At 37.1% G+C, this 27,992-nt stretch overlaps 3 protein-coding genes across 6 annotated transcripts; 2 read left to right on the forward strand and 1 right to left on the reverse strand.

Moving 5' to 3' along the window:
- Nucleotides 1-1,215: 1,215 nt before the first annotated feature.
- On the reverse strand, nt 1,216-9,061 carry LOC113681806 (glycerol-3-phosphate dehydrogenase, mitochondrial). Its single transcript, XM_027198929.2, has 13 exons — nt 8,611-9,061; nt 7,430-7,604; nt 6,706-6,830; nt 6,392-6,489; nt 6,011-6,174; nt 5,558-5,665; nt 4,768-4,969; nt 4,052-4,122; nt 3,831-3,953; nt 3,281-3,594; nt 2,884-3,174; nt 2,394-2,675; nt 1,216-2,087 (listed from the first exon to the last, which is right to left on the reverse strand). The coding sequence occupies exons 1-13, from the start codon at nt 8,695-8,697 to the stop codon at nt 1,968-1,970; spliced, it is 2,160 nt and encodes a 719-aa protein (XP_027054730.2). The 5' UTR covers nt 8,698-9,061; the 3' UTR covers nt 1,216-1,967.
- On the forward strand, nt 7,422-16,058 carry LOC113681773 (transmembrane protein 163a). The gene is made up of 9 exons (XM_089194788.1): nt 7,422-8,156; nt 9,752-10,009; nt 11,785-11,907; nt 11,996-12,039; nt 12,132-12,226; nt 12,316-12,412; nt 13,219-13,330; nt 14,325-14,466; nt 14,860-16,058. The coding sequence occupies exons 2-9, from the start codon at nt 9,889-9,891 to the stop codon at nt 14,924-14,926; spliced, it is 801 nt and encodes a 266-aa protein (XP_089050914.1). The 5' UTR covers nt 7,422-8,156; nt 9,752-9,888; the 3' UTR covers nt 14,927-16,058.
- Nucleotides 16,059-16,512: 454 nt separating this feature from the next.
- Nucleotides 16,513-27,847, forward strand: LOC113681750 (transmembrane protein 163a). 4 transcript variants are annotated; one of them, XM_089194789.1, is made up of 9 exons: nt 16,513-16,704; nt 16,789-16,957; nt 22,423-22,545; nt 23,901-23,944; nt 24,100-24,194; nt 24,824-24,920; nt 25,261-25,372; nt 25,971-26,112; nt 26,723-27,847. In XM_089194789.1, the coding sequence occupies exons 2-9, from the start codon at nt 16,948-16,950 to the stop codon at nt 26,775-26,777; spliced, it is 678 nt and encodes a 225-aa protein (XP_089050915.1). In that variant the 5' UTR covers nt 16,513-16,704; nt 16,789-16,947; the 3' UTR covers nt 26,778-27,847. The 4 variants fall into 4 exon arrangements, with proteins under 4 accessions (XP_089050915.1, XP_027054685.2, XP_027054681.2 ...); XM_027198880.2 differs by lacking the exons at nt 16,513-16,704; nt 16,789-16,957 and adding exons at nt 18,565-18,726; nt 20,676-20,762; XM_027198884.2 differs by lacking the exons at nt 16,513-16,704; nt 16,789-16,957 and adding an exon at nt 18,379-18,726.
- The last annotated feature ends 145 nt before the right edge of the window (nt 27,848-27,992 follow it).

Below are 27,992 nucleotides of genomic sequence, written 5' to 3' on the forward strand. Positions count from 1 at the left end.
AGCCCTTCGTCAATCACTCTGACAAAGGGCCCAACGTTTGAAACGTCAGCTCTTCAACTCTTTACGCCGGCCAATTCACGTTATGACTCGGTTGATAATGTTAAATTACCCTGCTACACTCTCCCACCGACGCGGCACCAGTTTCTTCAGAAACCTCCTCCTTTATTAATTCCTATAATGTTACGTGGCGACTCAGATAAGGGGCTCAGCAAAGAGCCTTCCGTTTATGCAAATGAAATTGCAAGGATTCTGAATGAACAACAACGACTTCGTCGATGAATGCTATAATGTGTAAGAAAGGCCTCGAACATCCGAGGCCACACAATAACCATTCTTTTGACTCCGTAATGTCCGTGATAGATTTAGGAAACTTGGGGATTCGACCAAAATCTTCGCAAACTGCTAAAAGTACGGAAGCATACAACAGCCTCAAACCGTTTCTGAGATCAACACCATTTTCGCGACAAAAGCACATTGTACGTATTCTACCGTGTTTACATTTTACTCATTTTTGCATGGTTTTTGCAATTTTGGTGTTATATCTTACTCATTAAAAACTTTAGATTGAAAGCTTAGAGCTCCCGCCTTAGAGACAGTTTTTTTCTAACTAGAGCTCGAGAATGCTCTTTCATATAAACATAAATTTTAACTCTGGTCACTATTGTTTTTCGAACTTAGGCGTCCTTTAAATGTTGGTGTGGTATGGAAAGCAGCATGAAATATCTTTAAAAAATTAGTCTTTTCTCTCACACCTTTCAGCTGTTCAAATAGAGAATGATCATTCTAGCTCTTTTAAGACTATTCAATAGTTGCACTGGAATTATACCGAGCCTTTACATTGAAGTTTTAAGGTCTTTCGAAATTCGCTCTTAAATTCAACGGCATTCTCAAACAAGTGGAAGCTTTCCTCAGCTTTCTTGAGTTCTGGAAAGCTTACGCAATCTTACAGGCGCCCTTTTTATCGAAATTCTCTGATTTTGGTGATACCTTGGCGGAAATCCCTGATTGTTTGCACGTGTTACGTAGCCCAACCAATCACGGCTAATATGCCATTTTTTCAGCCGATAAAAGATCAGTCCAAAAGGACATGTGACTTGGCTTATGCGCGTTTTGCCGCGCTTGCCTCTCATAATTTTTCCCGCGATTACCATCGGTGACATATCCTGCCTTTGGCGCTAGTAATAAGTTCTGCCGCACTGGAAATCAAAGTAAAAATTAAACAAAAAATACACACATTTTTATTGTTACCACTAGGATACAAATTCTGGCTTAGCGTCGTTTCACGTACCTATAAACTTTTACTTATTGCTATTAATAGTTTATGCATGTACAAACATATTTTGACGAAGTAAAAGCGACAAATCATAGGAAAAGAAAAAAACTGTGCTTAGCCGTTCGATGCTTCATTACTCCGAATGTGCTATTAGGAAGCGAGAATCGAGTGTTACTAGCAAAGTAGCATTGCTATTAATTGATTGATAATAACTTTATGATTAATTAATAACATTACAATTAAATCGAAAAAACTCTTCTTGTTATTGTTCAGAAACAAGACAATTTTTCCCCTCCCTTGTGTTACCTAGAGTCTACATCCACTTTTACACTTCACACAGGTTAACGAGAAATGTGGTTACGTCATACGAGTTCTTATTTTCGTTTGGAAACTATAAACAATTCAGTATAACGTTGTGGATAGACTGGTAACTAATATGGCATATAGTACTAAGAATGGATTCAATACACCACGTTTTTTTCATTCCCTTTGCTCAGGTAATTTGATTAAACTTCCAATTTTTCCAATTACGTAATTTTCTCAGTACTTCAGGGAAGGAAAAAAAACCGTAAATGATTGGCTAAATATTTACGCAGTCACCGTAATTTATCACAAAAGTGATTGGTCAGTAATGGATCGCGTGATAAATGGGCGCCAAAAAAGGCGCTCTGGCTCAAAGAATTGACTGACCACGTCATAGCCCGCCGCCGCTACGATCCACGGGAATCTCACGTGTCAAGTGTTTATGATGGCGGTCTATAATGACGGCAAACCGATTGTTGGCGACTGCTCCAGTCTTGATAGCACTCATGACCTGAAGCACAGAAAAAATAATAATTCTCGCACCATCGTCCGCTTCATTTATTGATGTTAGTAGTAAGAATTTGATACTGCATCAAAGATTTTATGAAGTAGGACACGCGAAAATGGGAAATGCGAGGCCATGCAAGGAAAATGGAATGGAAAGCCGACTTTAAGAAAAGTAGTTAAAAGGAACAAATAAAGAACAAAGGAACTATTGAACGGTCGAAAAAATGAACGAAAGAGTCGATAACCGGAAGAACAAAAGAACGAGAGGTTATGAATAATCCTTAATTTACTGAAAAATACTTTTTTTTACCTGCAAAAACTCATCCAGTTCGACACACGAGTTTCTGTTGGTATCCACCTCTGCTATGACTTCATGAAGATGTTCCTCTGATACATCTTCACCCATAGCTTTCAGCATGTTCCTTAAGTCGATCGAGGTCACACACCCCCGCTTTGATTTGTTGGCTTTTTGGAAAATTTTCTCGTATTCTTTGATTTCGTCGTTGTTGAAATTGACCTCCACGCGTCGGACGTGGTCAAGAACCTCTAATCCCATGGCTTCGAGAAACTTGTTAGCGTCTGCTATCTCAGCCTGGAAAAAGAAATGTTATCATCTGAAAAGGTCAATGATACACGCACTTTGATTGGTTCTTCCTTATGATCTATTGGCGGACAGACGTATAAATGACGTCACTATAAGCAACAAACGTAGGATGACAAATCGAAGTCACTTCGGCTTTTCCTGACTGGAATTCTCGTGCAATGCAAAAACCTATCTCCCATGAAAATTCATCAGTTACCTCTTTCTTGGCTTTGGACCACATCAGTTCCTTCGCCATGATATCGGCAATCTTCGGAATGGCGTCCGCGGCAGCTTGCGCGTTTAAAAACGCTAGACGCGTTCTTCGGGCGAGAAAATCAACCACCGTACACGCATATTCCTGCACAGCATATTTAATTTCTGCTTCAATGTACGGGAATTGCTCCAAAAGGCGTTTCCCCACGACTGGCCACCGACGTCCAGTTATGTTGGCAAGCTTGGCTACTTCTGGTGCTTTGTTGCCGTAAGTGTGGGAGAGATGTTTGGCAATCTGTGTTAGAAACATGAAATGAAAAAAATTACAAAAGACAGCAATAAAAATTCTCCTTGGAAATTGATGTAGCTCCTTCAAGAGCGCTAAGGAGAATTTTACGAACCTCCACTTCGAGACCAAAGTCTTGCACAAGTCGTATAAAGTCATTCGGTGAATAACCTTCCCCTCCCTCGAGAAAAAGTCCATCTGTTTGACACTCTCTGGCTGGTTTGAGCCCGCACGCCTTTATAGCAGCTTCCATCGTGTCCACGGCCATGGATCGGTAAGTTGTCCATTTGCCGCCGGCAATAGTCACCAGTCCACTTTTGCTGACAAGAATCAGATGGTTTCGAGCGATGGATTCTGTGTTTTTGGAGTTGGGATCGATGACCAAGGGCCGAATCCCGCTCCAGGCCGCTAGTACATCACCACGGCGAACTGCAAGAAAGTGTGAAAAAGATAATTGGATAATATAACATACGCAATCGACCAAACATGAGAAAAAAGAGATACACTCGTTATTGACCAAACGTCAGAAAAGAATGGAAATTACTTTGCAAAGTTCTTTTGCATCTTATGGACTGAGACCGAGTGTAAACATTCGTAAACCTCTCCCCCCCCCCCCCCCAAAAAAAAAAATTTCCCCACACTGCCGTTTGATAGAAATTACTCACCGTCAACGTCTGGGCTCAGGTAGTGTCTTATCTCACTCAGAATAAACTGTATCTCTGCCTCTTTTGGTAAGGGGTTGTACGACAGTTCTGTTGGTGTATCAGTAGTACCTGCTATCGTCTTTCCTGTAACATTACAAAAAACAACAACAATATTACAGCCAAAGGTTACTCTACGGCAAACTGGTCAAACTTTTCCATTACTGCAAAGAACTTCGGCTCACCTTCCCATGGGAGGAAAAAAATGACACGCCCATCGCTTGTGGCAGGGTCTAGAAGTCCCATGTCCGATGGACTGCGGTGAACGGAAACAAAACAATCAACACAAACAATTGTTCTTGATTCAGAGACGCATTCCTGTCTTCGGGTACTACGTGGTTATTACCTCTAAGTCTAAAAATAAAACCTCATTTGTGACCACTGACATGAAAGCTACGGTAGAGTACTTTCAAATACAGTTGTATTGTTTAACGTGCCGCAATAGGAAGCTTGAATTTTTAACCTTTCGATTTCCAAGATCTCTTTTACTTAGTAATTCTCCTTACTGTCTACCATACCATTCTCATGATGTTTGTTTCGGAGAACTTGGTATTGCATCGACTACATATCCCCCTAATTTATTTATTTGTTTTAATGTTTGTTTTAGGGCTAATACTGACAGGGGAAAAGATAGTAATCACTCTTAGCGGCGAAATGGTTAATATTGTAATAATAAATTCTGTCTCTATCACTCATGAGAGGTAAAGGGTTAAGTCTGTGTTAAGTCTAGTGTGTGACGATTCATAGGAAAACTTCTTGGCCATACTTCCTCGTGGTAATGATGATCATGCTGAACAAGGTACTTCTCACGTGATACTTTCAACACAACATTTCTGAGCAGTACTTTAGCATGATTCTGATTAACATAATTGACTGTCGTAGAGTTCTGTATTCAAAATACCTGTAATATTCAGGGAGGACAATATGTACTCCTGCACTTGGCTGACAAATGTTTTTTTCCGCTGGTTCATCCATCTTCCTGATGGCATCAGTGAAAGGACCAGTTGCATTCACAACACATTTAGCCTTTATGTCAAATTCTTCTCCAGAAATCAAATCTCTTACATGAGCTCCACAAACTCTTTCTTCCTCAGCACTTTCCACTGAAATACAATTTCAACAAATCTGAGTTCTGTGGTCTTAGTACAATTAGCTTGCATCAGATTCTCAGTCAAAGATGACAGGTGCAAAAGCAAGCATATAACTTTTGGCAGGGGTGTGGGAAGGAGTTGAGAATGATGGGTGAGGGGTTAAATCCTTTCTTCCTTCCCCTACATCCCCCTCTTGTTTTGTAATTATATTTCCCTGCTTTTTCTCTTGTTAGGGACAGGATATACCACTCATGTGTAAATGAGCAGCAATGAAAAATATGATTATCATGACAAACCTTTGGCTTATATGTTTACTACTTGCATACAAACTTCGAAGCCCATTTTGGGTAAGGAGCAATGATTGATAGCTGCATAATCAGGTTGTACATGTACACCAGACATAATCTTCAGTCCCATCTCACTTAATGTGATAAAATTGCATATAGGATTATTCAGAGTTCCCTAGGATAATCAGAGCCCTCTGGGATATTAGGAATCACCAATCCCCTGCCTTACTGTAACAGACAACATGGTGCCAAGCTAAAAAAAAAATCAATTTCCATCAATGATTGCTAATATTTGAAAACTCACAGAACATACCCTTCTTTTTAAGGAGAGACAGGACCTCCACATGGTTGGCAGCTGATGCTCCATGCCTGACAGCTGTCAGGCCAATTGCAAGATTCATTCTTGCATCATTGTGCTGCCCTGTGGATGCAATCTTGACAATCTTCACATCAACAGAAATGTGTAACTAAGCCCTTTAAACACTAACTTCTGTATACATAAATGTATCCTAATTCTCCATACTTTTCTTTATACACTTTCTATGGTGCTGACAAGGAGAATTTGTTTAACAATCAAGAGCTTCTTTAGAAGGTGATCATTTCCTAGATTCTTGCGACCTTAATGTGTGATTCAGGGATAATACTGTTGGGAGAAATTAGATACAAGTCACTCTTAAGGAGTCAAAGGTGTAATTATCACATCACTTCATACTGCTATTGCAATCTGGTAAAGGCAGTTTTGAAAGACATATTTTTAATTACTAACCATCGTAATAGATAATAGCACCACACAATTTCTCTTTCTTGAGCATTGGAAAAAGTTCCAAGGCCCTCTGCTTCCCAACAACGTAGCTACTCTTGAGAAGCTGTCTCCCCGAGACAAGATCATACATCTTAAGTCCAGCCCAGAAGTAAGGAAGCTGCCACCACCTAAGGGTCAAAATATTTGTTAAATGGTTGGAACTTGTACCAGAAAACTTAAGCCCTAAATTAAAAGCTTCTGCTTACACCCATTACAATAAATTTTACAGCTTCACTGAGCTATAAATACCAAGTATTGGAGGATACCATTACATGTACTTCTTGTTAGAGACAAGGTTCTCTTGGAGAAATCTCTAACGTAAAACATGCTCTACATTGAACTTGCCTGTAGACAGGTAACATGATTGGTAATGGTGCAGACAAGTGTGGAGCAATAGCCAACAGGTTTGCTCTTTCATGTAATGCTTCTTTGACTAGACGATACTGTAAATTTAAAGACAAATTATGAATTACTTTGTAACCTAGGAGATAAACAACTTTATTGCATTATTTTTCAAAAAGCTAAGAAAAATAAATTAAATCTAAATGTATATATAAACTATATACAACATAAATTTGCCATAATATCTATCTTAACCTCACTAGATTAACATAAGATGAAATAATCCCCTTTGTTACATAAGAATCCACAGGTCTGACCTGCTCTCTGTCTAGCTTCATGATAGCTTTCTGTAGATAGCGTACTCCTCCATGAATCAATTTGGTACTGCGGCTGCTTGTTCCAGATGAAAAGTCATCCATTTCCACCAAAGCTGTACTTAACCCTAAGGAATTAATCCACACAGATCAGTATTCTTCAAAGTGTTCATTATGGAAAAAATAACTTAAGGAAACTAACTGTTTGCTTCAAGGAAGGGCCAACAATCAAAATAGCTTTAGAAACTCTTCATGGTGGCCAATTTACTTTATCAACCCAGTTGATACAAGCAAAATATCTTGTAATATGCCCCACTGATGCAGCACCACAGTTTCTTTAGAAATTAACTCCTTTTATTCATTTATCTGATGATGAAATGAACAACACAACCAAAACCCTTAACCCTTTAAGTCCCAAGATCTGATTGTTAATTCTCCCTTTGGCTGCAACACATCTCCTTGAAAATTAGTTACGAGAATTTGGTGTTGGATCAAGATAACAACCTCCACCTGATTAGTTTAAGTATTCTTATTATCTGTGTGCAGGTTAATGTATGGATATTATTGGGAGAAGTTGCATGCTTATCACTTCTGGGAATTAAAGGGTTAAATCAGCTGCATAACTCCACATGCACATTGTAATGAACTAACTCTTCCTCAAAAATACATCCTGAATGAATTAGCTTTCCATAAAATTTGCATTTCAACTGTTATTTCAGGTTTGTACCTCTGGTGACAGAATCCAGAGCCACCCCACATCCAGTGGCACCTCCTCCAATCACTAAAACATCAAATTCTGGTGTGTTTTTCAAGGAGTCAATTTGGACTGATCTAGATGGCAATGGATTGTTTGGTCTCTGAGCCACAGCTGACTCTGCTGCAGACACTGACAGCAGAGGATTCTAAATGACAGGGAAGATTTATATTAAATTAACCTTTTATATCCTAACATCAGTATTCAAATTCTCTATACTGTTCTCTGTATATTTACTAAAGTGCTGACAAGGAGAATTTGTTTAATGATCGAGAGTTTCCTTAGTTGGTGATCATTTCCTTTATTCTCATGACATTGATGTATGATTCAGTGGTGATATTGTGAGGAGAAATTAGATGTTAGTCACTCTTGGGAGTTAAAGGATTAACCCTTTGTATCCTAACACCAGTATGTATGTTTGGACAAAACTGCTCTCTTTAACAGTAAATTTCCTAAGAAGCTGATAAGGAGAATTTTTTTAACAATCAAGAGCATTTTAAGATAGTGATCATTTCCTTTATTCTCCTGACCTTAATTTGTGATTCAGGGGAGATATCTTAGGAAGAAATTCGATGCTACAATTTGGTCAGTTCTCATGTAATCTGATCCACATCTTACATAACTACAATGTAAAACTAACACAGCCTTTTTTTAATTCTACATGAAACTTCACATAACCAATGGTTTCTGAGCACTTCAGGTAAAAGAAATAATGTAAGGTTTTGTAAAGTTTATTACTTCAACCTGGCAGTACATAATCAAAGAGGGATATATGCCGGGGAAAACGTTTCAGTGTCGTTATACTTGCCTTTGAGGGATATGCCATCTTGTTTTAGCATCGTAAATTATCACTCATTTCGGAAAGAAAGGGGCTCGCATACACGCAAGAGACCTTACCAAGCTGTACCCTTGCAGTACATGTGTAAATTACCACACAGCTAGAAATAACAATAACTCCTTGCTACACGGGCAGTCATCTAAGCATATTTTATTGTTTGCATTGCTAAATATAGGATTATTTGTGAGAGGAGTCGAAGTCATCGACATAAAAACGAACATTATTGTATTTAATCCCGGCCAAATGTAACGCATTCCTTTCAAAGGACGCCTCAATATTTTTTTTAAGCAGAAAGAAATCGATTTATTTCACAAACCTGTCTTCCATTGTCACGAAATCTGTAATATGCATAAAGACTGCAGCTAACTGCTGCTGTTCCACCCAGAATACGAACGTAGGACATCACCAAACAAGCTGAAGAACCTGTTGTTTTTCAAGTTATTAAAAAACAAACAGAAGAGCAACAATAACTTAATTTTCCTAAAAGCCGACAGCCAGCCAAATTGTGTTCGATCTTGTTCAGTGACACAAATGGTTTTTGTTCATTCACAATCTCTTCCAATAAGAGATTGTAACTCCCCCGTTTGCTGAGAAGTAGAGCTCCAAATACCAAACACAAGATTTTGATTTTAAACAAATATTAAGGGTAAATTAATTTCCGGTTCAAGAGGGATGAAACGACACCCTTCAAGAGACGAATAAAGTTAAGTTTTTAACATCAAGAACTGAAATGTCGCGGGCCTCTTTCCCAGACCTCCTCGAACAGTGAGGGGGTTAACCCATCCCAGTCCCAATAAGGAAAGGTGTTGTAGCTCAATTTTATCCTTGGTTCAAATTTTCTTTCCTTTGTTTCAAACTCATTATCATACATTTCAATACCCAAAAAACAAAAGAAAGTAAAATTTGAACCAAGGATAAAATTAAACCACAACAAAAGGTTTCGGTAGCATGCATAAAGGCTTTACCATAATAAGAACTCTCTTTTTCGGGAGTGAAATGGGTTTCTACTTTCTTCTATCATTATTCTGTTGGTTTATGTGAAATCATTTACCTGTACCTGCTTTGGAAAACTGTCACGCAATCGTCACTCACTGAAATATTTGGTCGTCACTCATGCTGTTTACGTAACGGCTACCCCGTTGAAGTTCTGTGTTTTTGGTCTTCGTTTACTTTCAGTTTTTGCAAATGCTTATTTTTTTCCACTAATATATTTACCCACTAATCCTTTTTTAGTCTGAGTTTATTGAAATCAAGAGTTTCTTCGCCTTAAAACAATAACTGGATGAAATCATCTCTTCGTATTAACAAGATTCACAGGCCTCCTTAAGTACCTTAACTACAGAATTCGCGTCAGAAGATCATTAAGGCGGAGAATTTCTCATACGTATTACTTCTGAAATTATCACAGGTTTTGACCAATCAGATCAGGAGTTTTGATTTTCTCGTCCTCTTCCCAGATCACCCCCAAGTCAGAGAAAATTACCCAGACTTCCAAGGAAAGTTTGTACGACGCTTAAAATGTGTATTCACTGCATCAAGGGATCAATAGTCGATATGGACGTCGCCTAGTGTTAGGAATGATCGATTTGCTTAAATGGCCATGGAAGATACAACCAAATACGGGACCTCGACCGTCCTTTTAACAAGCGTCAGTGATGCTGAAGAAAAACCCAAAGAGTTGGAAGGATTTCCTTGTATTTCGCCCATGGATGACGGTGAGTTAACTGTGTATTGATTTCGTTCGTGACAATCTCGGCGGGAATTTGTTAACGATCGGACGATTATTTTGTTTTGACAGCTGAGAGGGCTAATTTCGGGCTACTTTTGTGAAAGTTATTCAATAAGAATTTTATTGCTTTTCAACAGCTTTCGATTTGCGCCATATAAGTCGGTACCAGCCTAGACATGCCGAATATTTTGCAGAGAAGTTGGTAGATCTGACTATGCTTGAAGCGCTAAGATTCGTGTTTTTCCTTGTTTGCCTCTTCAGTTTTCACACTTCAAAATATGACATCATATGATTGATGCTTCATGATGCACTAGCGACGTTTTATTTATTATCCACGGAAGAGAAAATTTGAATGTTCCTGTTCTATTTTAGGAAAATATCCAAATGGAATAATTTAGTCTAAATTTAAAATAATTGCACTTTACAATTTTAACCATGGTTAGTTAATTCTGATTGACCCACTCAGGAAAACGCAGGCATAGGAAATAAACGAAAAGGATAGTGTTTTTTGAGGCCGATTCGGAGCGAAGGAAATTTTATCTCGACATAGTCTTTTTTTTCGCGAACAACACCTGTAAGAATCCGGCTGATATCGAGGTCGCCTTCGATTAAAAAAAAGGTCAATTATGATAATATTATAATTGTGTTCATTCCGAGAAGATGACGTTTGAACGCCCTTCGTAAACCACATTTAAAAATTAATGAAATTTTATTTAGCATTAATACTTCCCCAAAGAGATTCAAGTGGTTTTCCAGTTAAAATGATAATTAACCTGTGTGCAATTTGACATTTCTCCAAAACGCGATAACTTTATTTCAAGCTGTGGTCTTCATATTGTAAAGTTTTTTTCAGAAATTTTCCATCTGTTTGGAAAAGCGAGGCGATAAATTTTATTTAGTGTAAAAGTTGTCGCATTACAAGTTATTTCGCAAGTTTCTTTAAAAGCCGGAACATTTTTTCTATAAGGAGGTAATTTTTTTTCCTATCTTGGTCATATGCAAAAATTTCAATTTTTGTGATTTGTTTCTGTTGGGCTTACTCATTAAATGACAAAGCTTAAAATGTCCTGATAAAAGCTGAGTTGGATTAAAATTAAACCAGTAGAAGCTGTAACATCTGTTAACCAAATGTCTGACTTCTCACCAGATTTGTCAATTCAATTTCATTTAAACTCTTTCAATTGTTCATGGTGATGTGGTCAAAGAAGCTTTACTCATGGTTGGTTTCCTTTGATTTGTGATATTCATAATTAATGAGTTTCTTAAGCTGTGATAAGTTGGCAGATTTATCGCAAAAACTTATTTAGTTTGAGAGAAGCCTTTTTCCATACTGTATAATTTATTTGGATACCTGTCCACTACTATGTTTGCTTCGTATGTTTTTTTCATCTTGAGGAAAGCATATAATGTTTATTTTAATTTTGAATAAAATACAACAAACATCTAGAACCTTTGTAATTACCATTTCACTCTGTGATGTTATGACAAACATATTTCTCCCTACAATATTAATAAATTTTAACCCTTTAACTCCCAGAAGTGATTAAGATGTAAATTCTGCCTAGAGTATCCATACATTATCTAGCAGACTGGTATTGAGAATACTCAAACTTATCAGGTACATGATGTTATCTTGATTGAACACCAAATTCTTGTAACCAATTTACAAGGAAATGTGTTGCAGCTAGAGGGGAGAACTAACCATGTAAATTGGTGGGCTGTCAGTAGCACTGACTCTTTTTATTCATTTTCTCTTTGCAGATTATCTTCTCCATAAAGAAAAGCAGATGCCAACACAGTTGATGGATAGGTGGAGGAAGGCAGCCCTTGTGATATCATACGCTTCTGTGTTTACAACTTTTGTGATTGGAGTTTGTGCATTTGGTATGAGTATGTTTTATAAACAAATTTGATAGCTCCGTGATTTTATTAGATTCTTGTCTTGTTGAATTGAAATTATCTATTTTCACAGTCATCTCTACCTTGGTGAGAAGTTCAGCTGCATTTGGTTTTGCTGTAAGTTGCCTTGTTCTTAAGCAAAAAAACCATTTGTTGCACCTTCGGCATGAAACAATCTGACTGACTGTATCTTTAATTTTCTCTTTCAGTTTGATTCACTACTAGATGTTTGTTCATCATTGGTTGTAATTTGGAGATTCTGTGGTTTAGCCGGACAAACTTACTCTTGGGAAAGAGAAAGAAGGTAAACCTGATCAAATCTATGTACATGTAAATAATCATGTTAGAAAATCAAAAAATTTATTTCTCCAAGAGTCTTTTTTTTCTTTTTAGGGCATGTATAGCAATTGCTGCATTATTTGTGTTATCTGGTACTGGAATATTTATTAGAGCAGTCAGGTCATTGATTGTGGAAAAGCATCCTATAAGGGTAAGGTAACAGCTTATCATCTCATTCAATTACCTTCTTTGGTTTTGGTTTTTAGCTGCATCAGTGTGGGAGTTTCACAAAGTAATTTGGTTGTATCAACCGAGTTGAAAATGTAAATCGGCCTCAGTAGAGTTTCAAAGCTGAGGTTTGCAAGCATTGGCCCTTTGCAATTCACCCTGACCAAAAGATAACACTCAAAACATTGCCAATTTACACTATCAACTCAATTGATAAAATCAAATTATCATGAATGCTAAATTCTCCTGCCTATTCAGCACCACAGTTCTTTAGAAACTTTGATTAGTCAATTTTCTTTTTGACTTGGCTCATTCCTGCCCAGTCCCAGAGGAACAAAGCCAATGGAAACTAACTACCACCTCAGTTGGCATATCTCTTCAAGCTGTGGGCAGGTGTGGCTTGCCTTGCTCACCTTGTTGTCTGTTTTTCTTCTTTGGCTATTCTGGAAACAATCTTGACTCCCCATCCCTTGTGGGTTCTAACCCAGTGCATGCTTGGTAATTATAATAATAATTATTATTATTTTATTCTTTTTACTTTTCAAGGCTGTACCTCATCCAACCCCACATAATTATACTTAAATTCCTTTAGAAATGGGTGAATGCCTGAGGCCTTGTTCAGGTGCCCTATGTGTACTTCACATGAGTGTACAATTTTATGGCATCTGCATCCCAGACTGATGTAAATTTGAAATAAGTGACTCTTCTTAAAAGATGCTGATCTTAATTCTAGAGGACTTACCTTATACAGAATGAAAAGTTCACATGCTGTACATTTGTTTAATGTAGTTCACAGGTGTTGAGGCAATTTCTGGTGTCAGTTTAGTGGCGTTTACAATTTTAGCCTGGATAAAATTTGTTACAGCTGAAAAACTACATAGTGAAGCTCTACGAACTGATGGTATGGTTAGAACAAAACACTATGGTGTATTTTATTTTTCTTCTGACTATTCCTATTAATAGAAATATCTTGCATCCTTCTGACTCTGTTTTCTTAACCCTTTAACTCCCATGAGTGACCAAGACAGAATTTCTCCTTACAATATCAATACAATATCACGCAGACAAGTGATGAGAATAAAGAAGAATATCAATTAGGAGATTATAAGTTGATCCAATATCAAATTCCCCAAACTAACATCACAAGAACTGTATGGCAGACAGTAAGGAGAATTACTAATGACATCTGGGGAGTTAAAGGGTTAACTTGGTGAAATGAAATTGTGCAATTTTTAAAATGCAAATTAAATTTGCATGATTTCCAGTTTGATAAAGAGCGTTTTAAAATTGTTGATTTAGAATCAAGGATTCTTAATTGACTAACATTTTAAATAGGGGATCAAACCCTTTTAAAAGGTTCAACCCTGCTATCAAGAATTAATTTCAATTGGATTTTTTTGTTGTTGTTGTTGATTCAGGGGAAAGGATTCAGGACAAATGATTATGTACTTTCATTATCTAGTCAGCAAGATTGAAAAAAATCCTGAAATATCAAGCAGGTGTATTTCGTACAATACTATGCAAGTGCTAAAGGCAAAATCAAGCTTTCTGGGAGCTATCATCTCGGATTAGTTACAATATTTATGTGATTAGGTTTATGTACTGGGGGGGGGGGGGGGACAAAGTGAGTGCCACAACCTAAAGTACTGGGCCCAGTTTTATAAAGGGTGGATAACATTAGCCAACAGATAAATTGTCATCCAGTGAACAAGTGATAGCAAATCCACGGGATAGAGATTTATCCGGTGGATAGGGTTATCCAACCTTTGAACAACCAGGGCCTGCAGTCCACTCAACTTTTGGTTCCAACTGCCTACCAAGATGTTAGTGATCATTGTGTTACAATACTGACATCATTGCATCTCATTTACATCACTCTATGGTTTCCTTTTCAGCTATTAATTCTACAGCAGGTGCAATCATGGCACTGGGTATCATTATAAGTACAATGGTCCATCAATACAGCAGCAGTATATGGTATCTGGATGCATCTATTGCTCTCTGCATTGCATTAGGCCTGTTTGGTTATGGTATAAGGTAAGTAGCACTCTGTAAAAATATTATGTTCTACTGTCATGGGCTATATTCACTATTGATGCATGAGAGCTAAGTTTTCCTTGGCAGGGTATGATGACTCCCATTTCTGCAAGGGCTTATCTTGGTTACATTTCTACAGTGGGTATAAACGGATGAGGAGTATTTCTCTTCCCCCACCTCAAACCTCCCCCTTCAATAGCCCAATAGTTTCCAACAGTTCATTATTACCCATTTATACTCCTGGGTAGGGAGAGGCTATGCAGTAGAAGAGCAATACTCCACCCCCCCCCCCCCACAGCAGTTTCCAACAGGAGCTACATGTAGGCCAAGGTATATTCTGTATCTAAAGCTAGACTTTATCAACCAATCTCTCTCATTTTCTCCTATTAACAGGTTATTAGCAAATCTTCTTTCTTCAAAAGGAAAAGCAGCTCCCCCCACATGGGAAGGATTCGACTAGTACACTGTAAGCACCCTTAAATAGTGGGGGAACCTTGACCAGCCAGGCAGGAGAATTTTCTTGGAAATCAGTTTTTACACAGTCAAGCTTCTGTTCTGTAAGGGATTAATTCCCTGTCCTGTTGCCACTTTTCTTCAATTAAAGACCAGGACAATGGAGAGGAATGAGGAGAGAAAATTTAGGAAGGACAATGCTCCTGAGAACTGTATGTTTCACATGAATACCTTTGGCCCACAGATGTCACTTTGTTTCCTTATTTGTGTGTAAAAAGAAAGAGGAGTGTTAGAGGATCAAGTTGAAAAATCTCTAACTGTGGGGCTATGCTCTGAAGGTGCTGGGTTAGTAAGAGCAACCTGTGGATGACTTTTATCAGTTTTCTTATTAGAAAGCTTTTAAAAGTTGGGCACATGAATTTTGTGAGAGAAAAGTTTTCACTCACCCACTGATTCTTTATCGACTTTGGTTCACAGCTTTGAGCTGATTATTTTCATCCCATCTTAGTGATCGGCCTAAAACTACTCTTTGACCCTTCAACCCTTTAGAGTGATAAGCATCCAATTTCTCCCAAGACTAGCACCCCTAAATCAAACATTGAGGTGATGGGAATTGTAAATTGATGTTATGGCGTTAAGGTTAATTTAAAGTCAGTGAGTAGAACTTTCTATTTGCATCGGCAAGGTAATTTATAATCAAGTATTTTGATTTGTACATAGTGTATCTATTTATCAAGTTCAATATTTTTTGAATAAGAACTCATTTAGGCGATATTATTTATGAGTGATTCCTTTGCACTATGTGAGGTGATATATTCACAATTTGTGCCTTCTTAAGGCAACAAAAATTGCAAGAAATTAGAACTCAGTGCTCATGTGTAAGGATGTTTTAAGTTATTTTTACACTTAAGAAAATTCAGGAAATGTGACGTAGCCTTATTTATTAAATATTTATTGTGTCTCCCACGTCAGTGACGAAAGCAAATTAGATGACCATTAAGTGTCAGCTGTTTAGCTATTTTTAGAGGCTTTTGTTGCCTGTTTTTTATTTTTATTAATATATTTTTTTTTATTTTCGGTTAACTAGACTTATTATGATGGTGAAATTATCCCACATAAAGAGAAATATGTTGATTATGGAACTTGGGAATCTGTGAAAAAGTTCAATCAGTTTTGCGGCTTTTTTAAATTTTGTTGTCAATTTATGTTTGAAAGGATCCCTTTGACTTGACGTGTGTAATTTGTCCAGCAGCATGATTTTATAGCGTGCAGCTGTTTGTATCATGCGATCCGATTTAATTTGATTGAAAGGTTGCTGGCAGTACTACATAACAAAATGACGGGGTGAAACTTCCTGTGAAAAAATGAATCATTTGGCCGCAAAAAGAAGATATACCTTTCACTGTTGACATTTCAATATAACCTATGTCGGCAAAGGTTTGTATCAGTCACAGCGAGAATATATCATTGCCCACCTTCTTTAATTTCTCTTGAATGAATAGAGGAACCAGAAGCTTATCAGTAAACACCCTGCTGTTGAATAATCTCATGCTAAATAGCTGTCAGTTGTGATGCTCGCCTCATTCATTTTACAAAATTAACGCCTTTATTAATTTTTGTCAGATGTGTGATACTAAATTGCACTCGAGACGAAAATTAGTCAACTAAGATATCGAGTTTCACACTTCACGGCCTGACTATTATTCAGGAAAGGTGACGAATTAATCTTGTCAGCCACATCATTCTAAGTAGTGAAGTTTACCTTCTTTCGTAACAAATCTGCTGGTAAGTGTGTAAACGAGGAAACTGGAAGCAATAGAAAATCGCGCCGTTTTAGTTTCGAAGTACTGATACAGTGTGCAACTGCAGATAGGAAAAAGTTGTCATTCAACCCTCTGGAAGTTTCGGGTATGATGTGGGACTGATGTTTGCCGGTTGGCCGAGAATTCGTACAGATAGTAACGCCGCACAGAGTAAAATTGAAAGAAAGCTTCGAGGGAATTTTTTCTGCTTTCCGCCGACACGGAAATGAGTAGAGGTAAGTAAAAACTTCTTTCGTACATAAAGCAAACTTTAAAGTTAGGATTATTTTTTAAATGTATACTCGACATCAATTTCAATTCCGCTCATTTACGGTTCACTCAAGTTTTTAAGTATAACGGTGTTGTGTTGACATTTGTGTCGAGGAAAGACAGAATTGTCGGCAAGTAAGAAAAGATCCCCGGAGGCTGTCCAACGCAAAACAAATACGAAAGGGCCTTCAAATGAACGCTAATTGCCACAAGGTTTAGCAGTTCTCCAGCAAGACCATGTTGTAGAGATCACCTTGAGTTGAGCCCCACGTTTTCTTGAACCTTTGAATTTTTTCAACGATGTCAAAACGTTTTGCGGCTAGCACCGAAAAAAAAAAACAAAGAAAAACAAAAAAACATTTATTCCCGTCAACAACCATTTCATAAAATAAATTAAACTCTTTTGTTCTACTAATTTTTTTGGAACCACGACTTAAGATTACACTTCGTTTTAAAGCTGCCCTAGATGGCTATGTGAACGTATTATGGTTGAATTAAGATGACGATGTCTCAAAATGTTCATCTTATTATTATGACAAGTTGCATGCCCTTGGCCTGAATATGCGAAGAAACTGAGTGGAGTCAAAATATCCGGGTCTCGTTTATTTCCAAAACCTTTCTTCATTCAAAATGGTTTAATAACAAACAATGTAATTCATCTCATTTTCACAACTCCAACAAAAGATGTTGTACCATAAATGCAGCAGCATTTGAAAATAATAAAACAACAACTTTTCCTTTATAGAGATGAGAAGGCCCGGTCAATTTCAATTTTCTGCGCGCCTACCCTTCCCTTAACCCAACAACAGTCAACCAATAGCATAGGTGCGTTGTTACTCAGATACGTACATTTACCCAAAAGGCCCATGGGAATGGCCACACTGTTCAACACTCGTTCAACTAGGTGTGGATTTAGGGAATTTTGATGCAGGAGAAGTGGGAACCCCGGACCTTGATTCAATAAACAAAATTTTTCCCCTCTAGATCCGAATGAACATGTAAATATTTCGATATGATAACATTTAATTGACTATAAGTCGAGTAGCAATATGCGATCCTGTTTTTGGAAGAATTTTGGTTTCATAAAAGATGTTTAAATACTCACAGGTCTGAGGAAGGAGTCCGTGGCCCACCAAACTCTCTAAACTAATTCAAATGGAAAATATATTGTAGCGAGGTATAGGGATGGAGATAGAGAAATTAATTCCTTCGATTTACGGGGTTTAATCCAAAAATTTAATTCCCAAATGCCAAAAATGGGAAAATTACTAGCTTCCTTGAAAAAGTTCCGCTTTGTAAATTTGCTTTTATTTGCATTGATTAGTCTGTTGTTAGTCACGTATCCATTACCTTGGTTACAAAAAGAAGTATGGTTATCCCAGCTTTTGATTATCTGTCTCGAAAATGGCGGAAAAGAGTGCTTTGAATACCCTACTTCCTTAGTCTATATCACACGTATCCCGCATCTGGAATTGGCAAAATATTCTTTTAGTTTCACAAGCTCTAAAACAAACTAATGCGCTCTCCAAACAATAATTAGTCATTATGTATTCATTTGGAGATAAGCATTATAATTCTCTGACAGCTGATTATATTTTGACGGAGTGTGATCGATAACAACGAGAAGTCTTCCCGGTACATGACGATCGACCTTTAAACAGGAAGATATCATATCATAGGAAAAATTGAATCTGTTTTTAACGTTTCTTCATCGAGTCTACGTGGTTAAAAATTGGTAAGTTTTTTCCTTTCTATTAGAAGGTAGAAGAATCGATAGATTTAGTTGCTCTTTTTCCAAGATATCAAAAATGATTTATGGCACATAAAGCTATTGTGTTTCGAAGTCAGTAACTGAATTTAACTTATTTCAGCAATTTAAACATTTCAAAATTCTAAAATTAAAAACTTCCGACGAGAAATATGAAAATCCTGCTGTTGAAAACTGGCCTTCAAACAAAAAAAAGAAACGGATATCACTGCTGTTACTAAGCCTTTATATATTCCTGATCCTAATTTTTTCGCTATTGCGGTATTCACAACCAATCCTATTGCCGGTAACTCTTTTGCAGTCATCCAAAGGAAGCATTACGAAATTTTAAAGAATTACTCTCTAAAAGTAATCTGGCATGACATGAAATTGATGTCTTCGTACAAATCAATCATAAACACGAATTTCTGTAGCGTAATTTTCCGTTTTCACGAATTCGCTCGCTGACTTGGCTGTCGCTATCTTTAACTGAGCTAAAAAAAAATTGACAGGATAAAACAAGCGTTTAAAATGAACGCACAATTTCAGTTTTAGACTGATCTTTATTTTAAACTCAAAACGTTCCATTTTGAGACGTGATTTTATGAAAAGGGGATGTAGTGCAAAGTAATATTGGATTAATTTTCAAGTTTCTGTATTGTCGGCTAGGCGCGAATTTCATTTCATTATTTATTTTGTGGCTATTCTACTGTGGGCTGGATTTAGATATATTTAACATTTGGCCAAATAGCAGCTCGATGGCCAGCCATTTTCCTCTTCGATTAAATCACCTTTTCACTGAATGATAAATGCACAATACCGCAGCTTTTCTGGAACGTACCGAGTCACGGTCGAATTTTCGTTAAAATATTGCGATAACTCGATCAAAATAGAAAGTCCTTCAAATGTTGGATACGAAACTGACAGAAATTCTGCCAAGGGCAGGCAATTCGTGGTAACTTTTACCAGGAAACAAAATTTCTTTGATAAAAAAAAAAATTGCAAAATATTCACTACTATCACTGTTATATCAGCATACTAGACGGATTTCCAATCAAAATAGTTTTTTGAATGAATATCATTCAGATTCTGCTATAAAAAATTCAAGAAAAATAAAGTTATCAAATACTCTCATGTGACCAGGAGTGTTCGTTTATTCGCAATAAAAACACAAAGTCGCAGCTTTTAACTCATTATGTCAAGCAACGGGAAAGACAACAGATCTTTTCGATTAGTAGAACAATATTCTAAGTGAAAAGTGTTAACGAACCTCGAAAAAACAAAACACAAAAAAAGAAGTAATTTTGATGTGTTTGCCCAGACTGTGAACGCTGTCTTCGATTTTTCCTTCGGATGAATAATTATCATTGTGCTTATCTGTGGAAAGGTTGTCGAGACAACGAGACTTCGTGAAAAATACGCTGTTTGTAGTGGATATAAATGTTAGAATTGAAGATATCTTTCATAACGAATAGGTGGAAGAATAATTTTTAAAATTAACTATATTAGAAGAACGTTTTTCTAATAAAACTGCTCTTTTTCCTGTTAGTGAATTTTTTTTATCAGATCACAGTTTGTCAAGCGTCAAGACATGGCTATTAGCGATGTATTTGGCGCAGTGTAATGAGATATTTCTAATCACACGACTGATTACTTGTGGGTTTTCTATACGACAAAGAAAACTCTCTGCAGGATATAAGTCACTGAATCTATTAGGAAAACGAAGGAAATTGTAATTGTACTTATACCCAGGGCCCAAAATCCTGATCGAAAAATCCGCCATCTTTAAAATCTTTTGTTTCCAAATTTTGATATTCTCATCGGTCTAAGAAAGATCATCGCAGTTGAAAAAAAATCTTTGTATCATGACGACGTTCAGAGCTTCTATGTTGTCGGACGAAGTTGCCAAAACGATCTTTCTACTTTGCTTATTTTAGATGTGAGTAGCCAGCTGTCGAACTCTTAATGTGCCGCTGTACAGGGATGTCGCGGGCCTCTCTTGAAGTCCGCGAGAGTTGAGCTGGGTAAGCTGCGAGGGGTCTGGTCCTTATTGGCGTTGCCACCCATGCGCAATTCCATTAAAGGATATTAGCGCTGATGAATGCTTGCTTACATGCTAAATTGTAATTGGAGAAAGTCTCTCACATTGACTCTTAGAAGTAAAAAATAAGACTTGAAATCTGGGAGTGTATTCACCGAGGAAACCCTGTCATCAGTCCCACGGAATCATCAAGTATTTCGTTGCCAAGGCAACAAGTGCTCTATTAACACTAAGCACTGCCTACGTTTGCTGTGCTTCAAAGATCAAGTGAAGCTGCAAAACATGTTTGTTGATGACCCTAAAGGTAGTCTTGGAAACTATAATTCATAAAACGCTGCATGTGGCTTTGTGCGACTGTCTATAATTAATCTGCGTTGTCCTCTTTTTTTTTTTCTTTTTTGTTATTTGTAGTAATGACAATTTCTGTAGAAATGACAATTTTTTTTACATTACTGATTCATCTTCCCGGCATTTCCAGTGATTTTTCAGTCCCACGTTTCCTTTGTTTACAGTAAACAAACTGATCCACTCTTCCTAACTGACAACTTTTAAAAAGGTTGCATTAATTTTAAGTGACTAACATAAAATACGTATTTGTTCAGCTGAAATTTACGCAAATTATTTTTCGCTTATTATCTATTTAAAGGAGGGTTTTTCTAGCGTTTATCGACGGATGAACGACAATTAAATAACAAAACATCGACCGATCTGATAAAATAATACTGAGACGTTTTTGCCCTAACAGCTGTTACTATTATGGTGGTTTCGTTTCTGAAATACTCTTAGCTAACGTGATAGTGCTAATGGATCGACGGGTTAAATGCAATGCTCATCTAAAAACATTGACTTTAGGGTGGTGTTATCGCCAGTAAATTTGCATTTCAAAGGAAAGGACTGATCGTAATTAGAGACTTCCCAGAACAAAAACTACTGTTTTGAATTAATTGGGCCAACGTATGAAACTCGCTGCGTGGTCTCGGTTATATTATGAAATTTATCCATGATTTATTAATAGCGTGAATGTCATACAGTGCGTTTTCACCTGTGCTTTTTTCGTGAAATTTATCACCGACAAAACGCTGGTGAAGAAAAGGAAAACATCAAAAGTGCTGAATTTATCTCCGTCACGCACATTGATCAACTCTATGTTTGTTTTCTTCGGAGGAGGAACTTCTTACTTCTGACAAGATTAACTTCTTGAACGCGGTTTTAATTCATGGATGTACAGTAGTCACAAAAGATTAGCGTCTTTCCGTTCAATATGCCTCAAAGCAACGCTGTAAAAAACGCTGAAAATGACTGCAGAATACAATATATAAATGTTTCAAGGCAATTCGATCTCGAGCGACAAAGGAGGGCGAATCGCACTGCACATCAAGGTCTGTATTTGAACCTGTATCTTTAAACATTTTGACTTTCTTCCTACAAGCTGTCGCGGCCGTCAAACTAAAGAGCATTTTTAAGAATATTGAACAACCCCAGTCATTTAATATTCCAACTGGGTTTTAAAAGAATTGATATATTTCTTTCTTTACACTATTTTCAAGGTCTTTCCAATAGAATTTCCTATTTTCGTCAAGAATCTCCTATGTGAATTCGAAATAGGAGAATTTTTAATCAGTTTGCATCTTTATATCTTGCAGATGGGATGTTCCGTGAGTTTGATAAAGTTAACACTGATATTTCTGAAACTTGGCGAAGGGCAGCCCTACTCGTGTCCTTTGCGTCCATAACGATAACTCTAAACCTAGGAATAGCGTACTTTGGTGAGTATCTCAGGCATTTAACATCCACAAATCGCCTACGTTTATTAATATTTCACACGATGTTTTTTTAGTACAATTAAAAATTGAATATCGAGTTTGGCTGTGTCTGAAGAGAATTCGTTTTGCATATGCGGTGGATAAATTTTAAACCTTCTCCAGTGTTTGCCTAGAAGTACAAAAAGATCTTTTAAAATAAGCCGTCCCCTGAAATTGTTGTTTAAATATAACAACGATAATTAGATGAGTGAAAGGTTATCTGTCAAATTGACAAAAACGATACATATTTAATAAAAAAAAACTTGGCTAAAAATTAGCCAAAATTCAGTTTAAAATTTTAAATTTACATTTTCAAAAGCTCTTAACGTAAGAAACTATCACTGGCGCCATAATGTATATCTTTTTTGGGCCGGCACTGTCAATGAATAATTTTGGAAGACAAATGAATCCTCGTTCAGTTAGCAACTTGGTGAAGTTGTCAGCTAAAATATGCTTTCTGCTGATGGAAAAAATCAAATCATCTTCATCAGTTATCTTTGTGTTATAACAACAATTAAAATGGTCTCTCCTTGATTTCCAATTGGAGCGTTGTATCATACAGCTTAGCCTTTTAACACCTAAGAGTGACTAGTATTTAATTTTTCCTCACAATATCGCCCCTGAATCACTCATCAGGGTCAGGAGAATAAGGGAAATGATCATCAACTAAAGAAGGGTTTGATTGTTAGACAAATTCTCCTTGTCAGCATCTTAAGAAAATGTATAGAGATCAGTAAGGAGACTGTGTACATCGATGTTAGAGTTTAAAGGGTAATACTACGACAGGGATTAGCCCACCCTCTAGAGATTTCGTATCTGAAACATTTTAGAAACTGAAAAATGATGAATGTAACATGTCTTTGTCAATTTAACATCAGATCCATTAGGTGGAAATCGAGATAATCCTTTATTAGGATTCTGTAGTAGGGATGCCTTAAAATAAATCCCAGTTTTCCGACTCTCTTCGAAAAAAGGAAATTGTTTTCTACTGGTGCAGGGTTCAAAATATCGAGGGTTGAATTACAGAACTTGTTTGAAAACAAACACTTTTGATTTAAATTGTCGTCGACAATTTAGTGACATTATTAGTGAAAAAAGTTGGTTCGATCTGTCGATGATGAATGGACTATAACATATAAATGAAAAGACTTGATTTTGTGGCGAGGGGAAGGAAGGGATACAGGTTTTTTTAATGAAGGCTTACCACGTAAATTAAATCTGCCTGGATGACCTTTATCGAATGTGTAATTGCTCTAAAAAATTTGAACGTTTAACGCCTTAGACTATCATTGAAAGAATCTTTTCCTTTTCAAATATAGTATTGTCTACCCTGGATGGAAGCCCGGCAGCGTTTGGCTTCGCAGTAAGTTGTTTAATTGTAATTTAAAGTCAGTTCCATGCGACGGCTGAGTGTCCATTGAAATGTGAAGCACTCGCGAGAGATGCGTTGGAGTCGTAGGAGGCGCAGCTACTAATATTTTCAGCATTATTTTTAAGACAATTTTTTTTTCGTCGCAGTTTGCCGCAGTCTTAGATGCCTGTTCTTCCGCTGTTGTGGTATGGAGATTCTCAGGTGCAGCGGGACAAAAATATTCTTTCGAAAGAGAACGAAAGTAAGGCATGACTTAATTGCCATTTTGTTATTTGTTTCCCCAGTTTCTTAGTTTACCTTTCTCTTTTGAAGTCTGTTTTCCAAACTTGTCAGAAAATATTTGCAACTTTTCGATTGTTTGTCGTTAAACAAATAGCGAAGTTACCACAACCACCAATCAGAAAAAAGGGAATGTCACAAGGAACCAATCAGCACTCAGAATTTACTAAGCGCGGGAAAAACGCCCGTGGCCAAGTCGTGATTATCTTTTGCCTTTGAGTTAACACCTAATTTGTTGAAAATGTGGCGTGAGTTCTCAACACGAGTCACAAAGCAAGGTAAACCCGATCCAGAGAAATCTTCAATAACTTTCTGAACATTTTTCTGTAATTAAACGACACCTGCCTTTAAATTGTGTGAGAAAAGTGTATAACAGAACTGCTAGTTAGGCTGGTTGACAGCCATCTCCTAGCACCAGTTTCCCAAGTCTACCTGGCCCAGTCTTTTACCATTCTCTCGCTAAGGTTCCCCTTCGGGGGATTGGGGCGAAGAGACGTCCCGCACTTCAGACTAGGCAGTGGCCGACGTAGATATTTGCTTAACTTTTATTAATAATTAATATCTAATATGCCATTTGTCGTTGTTTCATAGAGCGTGCATCATAATTGGAGGATGTTTTATTTTGTCTGGCTGTGCGATCCTGTCTAAAGCTGTCTACATGTTGGTTATTGACAATGAGCCAAAAAGGGTGGGTACCTGAATGTTAGACTCGATCAGTTCAGCGTACAATAAGTTTTGAAATCTTCTCCATCCTTAGACTTCTTTTTTACTTCCTGTTTTATTACTGCCTTTTCCTTGTTTTTCCCTCCTGCCAATCAAGTATTAATCAGTCTTCCTTAATATAAATCAAAATATTGTGGCTCATTTCCTTTAAAAAAAACAGCAGTCGAGTATTTACCGAATGAATGCCGAGTATTGGCCGATTGTTTGCCGAAGATCGGCTGATATTGAACAACGGAGTCCACATCCACCTGAAACTCTCAGTATATTTGCTCAATCGGCTCGTTTTGTTTTGTTTTGTTTTTCAGAGTACTCCACTTTTAATAACAACTTTTGCTGCTTTTGGTTTCATGTTGTTGTTGGCCTGGTTTAAATACCTCATTGCTTATAAAGTGGACAGCAGAGCTCTTAGAACAGACGGTAAGCCTACACTTTCTCATTTGTCTCATTATTGATCCCACTATCTTCCACACGATAATGTCTTGATTAAGTTTTATGGTGCTTACGAAAACAAAAGCTCTTTCTCCAAATGAGTAAAAGGGAGTATGTTTCCAAAGAATGTTTGATGCTGTGTCGGTGGGATGGAGGATGGAGGGGGGGGGGGGGGGTGGAACAAAATAATGGATCAATATCAGTATCTTGGCAACTGCCCACCTACCCCTCCCCTAGCCCAACATTAACCCTAACTTGTTATCAGTTGACTGTTGTTGAGTTAGGGGAGGGGTAGGTGGGCAGTTGCCCAGATACTGATATTGATCCCAAAATAATTTGGTTTTATCAATTAAGTTATTAACGTGAATTGGCCACCGTAGAGAGGTGAAGCTGACACTTCGAGCGTTCTCCCTTCACCAAAGCGGGATGAACTTAGATCGATGTTTTTCTCGCGCCCGTAAAGAAACAAATCAAACCCTTATTTATCATAATTATTTTTACCCGACAAAAACAGGTTTGTGATTACCCTTAAAACACTCCTTGGTAACGCCCTTGAATTCATACAAGGTATGTTTTATTTTCACAGCCTTTAATTCGACAGCAGAGGCAGTTATGGCTTTTGTGATGGCTATGAGCGACATCATTTACGATCAGAATCCAAACATTTGGTTCTTAGACGCATCTGCAGCAATTTTTATCGGATTCGTCCTCTTCGTTTATGGCATCAGGTAAAATCAACCCACAGAGTAAATATTTATATAGCATATATTTTGAGATGTACGTTTTTTCGGGCATGATTTTCGCAGAACATCAGTAATTGTCCACGAAATACTTTCTATTCAAAGTGGCGTGTTACATCCTGGAAATCAAAAATTTGAGGCGATTGGAAAATACTCTTCCTATTGTTTTAGAACCGAACTAAATCTTCCGGCAAAGAAGGTCGTGGATCATAGCAATGCTTAGTGAAAGAATGTCTGGTTTACGGAAAATAAAAGTGTTCCAAAATTCAAAGTTTGCATACGCTTAATCCTTTCACTCTTAAGATCGTCTTTGAGTAATAGGGTTAGGGTTCGTCTGCAATAGAATTTCTATGATGCGAGTTTAGGGAATTTGGTACTGGATCAGCTAAAAATACCCTAACTGATATTTTTCTTCAATCTCATCATTCGTCTCTAGGATATTGTATTGATACGTGGAAGAAATTCTGTTCTGGTCATTCATGGGAGAAAAAGGGTTAATTCTAAGCTTTTCATATTCTAGTATCCAAGCGCCACGTAAGACACAAGAGTTTGTCTATTTACCGCATTGAAATTTAAAATTACACCGTTTAATTTGCAGGACGATTGTAGAGTTACTTCTCACCAAGGGAATGGCTCCGATTCCAAACAGTTAACTCGATATTACGATCACGTGTTCGGATATGGTATTCGATCCTTGAAGAGTAGCAGGCACATCAATCATAACCCTTTAGTTACCAGTGCTCTCATGTGTACGTGAGAGAGCAAGAAAGAATCTAGGAACGAGTGCAAGAAATGAGTTGAAAGAAAATGAGCTTTTACATATTTTGCTATAAGAATACAAAACCTTGCTCGATTGGGTAAGAGAGCAAGAACGTTCATTAAAAAAAAATCTGGGAATAAGTATGATAAATAAAAAGAAAGAATAAGGAAAAAAGAAAAAAACAAATGAGCTTTTATATATTTTGATAAAATAATACAGTACCTTTCTCGGTTACTTGTGTTTGTAGGTATGTTTAAGCCTATTTAAAGGAAAACAACAAGAAAATACGCAAACTTAAATGCTTTGTTATACCTGGAACAGGTTTTACGAATTACGAAAATACTCAAGTTAAGAATTTTGTGTGGTCAGGCTTGTTCTCGGCCAAGTGTCTGCGAGAAGCCTGGTTAGGAACTTATGTTAACGTCATAGCTTAAACTAGTGCTCAGGTTTGACCGAGTAACTGAAATGCTTCATAAAAACCAGAATGCTATGTAATCTAACCTGAATTCTCTAGAATGACATTAAGAGTATGCGCGGTCATTACGAAAGGCAGTTCATTCGTTGAGTTTAGGAAAGAAAACTGGAAAATGGTATCGTGAACTCGTTGCCTTTCATTCTCAGAATTGCACAGTATTTTTGAATGAGTGCGCAAGACAGCTGGAAATGTTAATACTAATAAAGTCTTAATTATTATAGAGTTAAAGAATATTGGACTGAACTAAATTATACAAGGAAAATTTTCTATCATGATAGGTCTTGAGATTTAAATAAATGTTAGGCTAGCCGTGAAAAAGGTTGGTTAAAAAGAGAATGAACTTTTGATTCATAAATGTTTAATTGCCTTAATATAGTAGTTAACTTGAAATGGAAGCTTTTAGAATCAACAAGAATTACAACAATGTTGTTGTTTTGTAAATATGTAAAAAAAAACAAGGCTTTAAATAAAAAATGTAACAAGAGAAATTTGCAATTCTTTGTTCAAAGACATGCCAAGAAGCAATCGTTTTTAAGCGCTTTACAAAGGATCTGCGGGAAACTTCAAAAGCATTCATCATAAACATAACAAGAAATTATATACATTGTACAGGGTGGCCCCGCTGTCAATTGA

This window comes from Pocillopora damicornis, chromosome 14 (genome assembly GCF_964200805.1).
Source record: "Pocillopora damicornis chromosome 14, jaPocDami1.2, whole genome shotgun sequence".
Lineage (NCBI taxonomy): Eukaryota > Metazoa > Cnidaria > Anthozoa > Scleractinia > Pocilloporidae > Pocillopora > Pocillopora damicornis.

What these genes read in the sequence shown, in the direction of transcription:
- LOC113681806 (XM_027198929.2), bottom strand. Translation starts at nt 8,697, where the DNA reads ATGTCCTACGTTCGTATTCTGGGTGGAACAGCAGCAGTTAGCTGCAGT. An exon ending in TGAAGCTAGACAGAGAGCAG is followed by an intron (nt 6,490 to 6,705) that starts GTCAGACCTGTG and finishes TTAAATTTACAG; the next exon opens with TATCGTCTAGTCAAAGAAGC. An exon ending in GTCCTCCCTGAATATTACAG is followed by an intron (nt 4,123 to 4,767) that starts GTATTTTGAATA and finishes CGTTCACCGCAG; the next exon opens with TCCATCGGACATGGGACTTC.
- LOC113681773 (XM_089194788.1), top strand. Translation starts at nt 9,889, where the DNA reads ATGGCCATGGAAGATACAACCAAATACGGGACCTCGACCGTCCTTTTA. An exon ending in TCTTGGGAAAGAGAAAGAAG is followed by an intron (nt 12,227 to 12,315) that starts GTAAACCTGATC and finishes TTTTCTTTTTAG; the next exon opens with GGCATGTATAGCAATTGCTG. An exon ending in TGAAGCTCTACGAACTGATG is followed by an intron (nt 13,331 to 14,324) that starts GTATGGTTAGAA and finishes TTTCCTTTTCAG; the next exon opens with CTATTAATTCTACAGCAGGT.
- LOC113681750 (XM_027198872.2), top strand. Translation starts at nt 22,041, where the DNA reads ATGCCTCAAAGCAACGCTGTAAAAAACGCTGAAAATGACTGCAGAATA. An exon ending in CCTAGGAATAGCGTACTTTG is followed by an intron (nt 22,546 to 23,900) that starts GTGAGTATCTCA and finishes TTTCAAATATAG; the next exon opens with TATTGTCTACCCTGGATGGA. An exon ending in TTGACAATGAGCCAAAAAGG is followed by an intron (nt 24,921 to 25,260) that starts GTGGGTACCTGA and finishes TTTGTTTTTCAG; the next exon opens with AGTACTCCACTTTTAATAAC.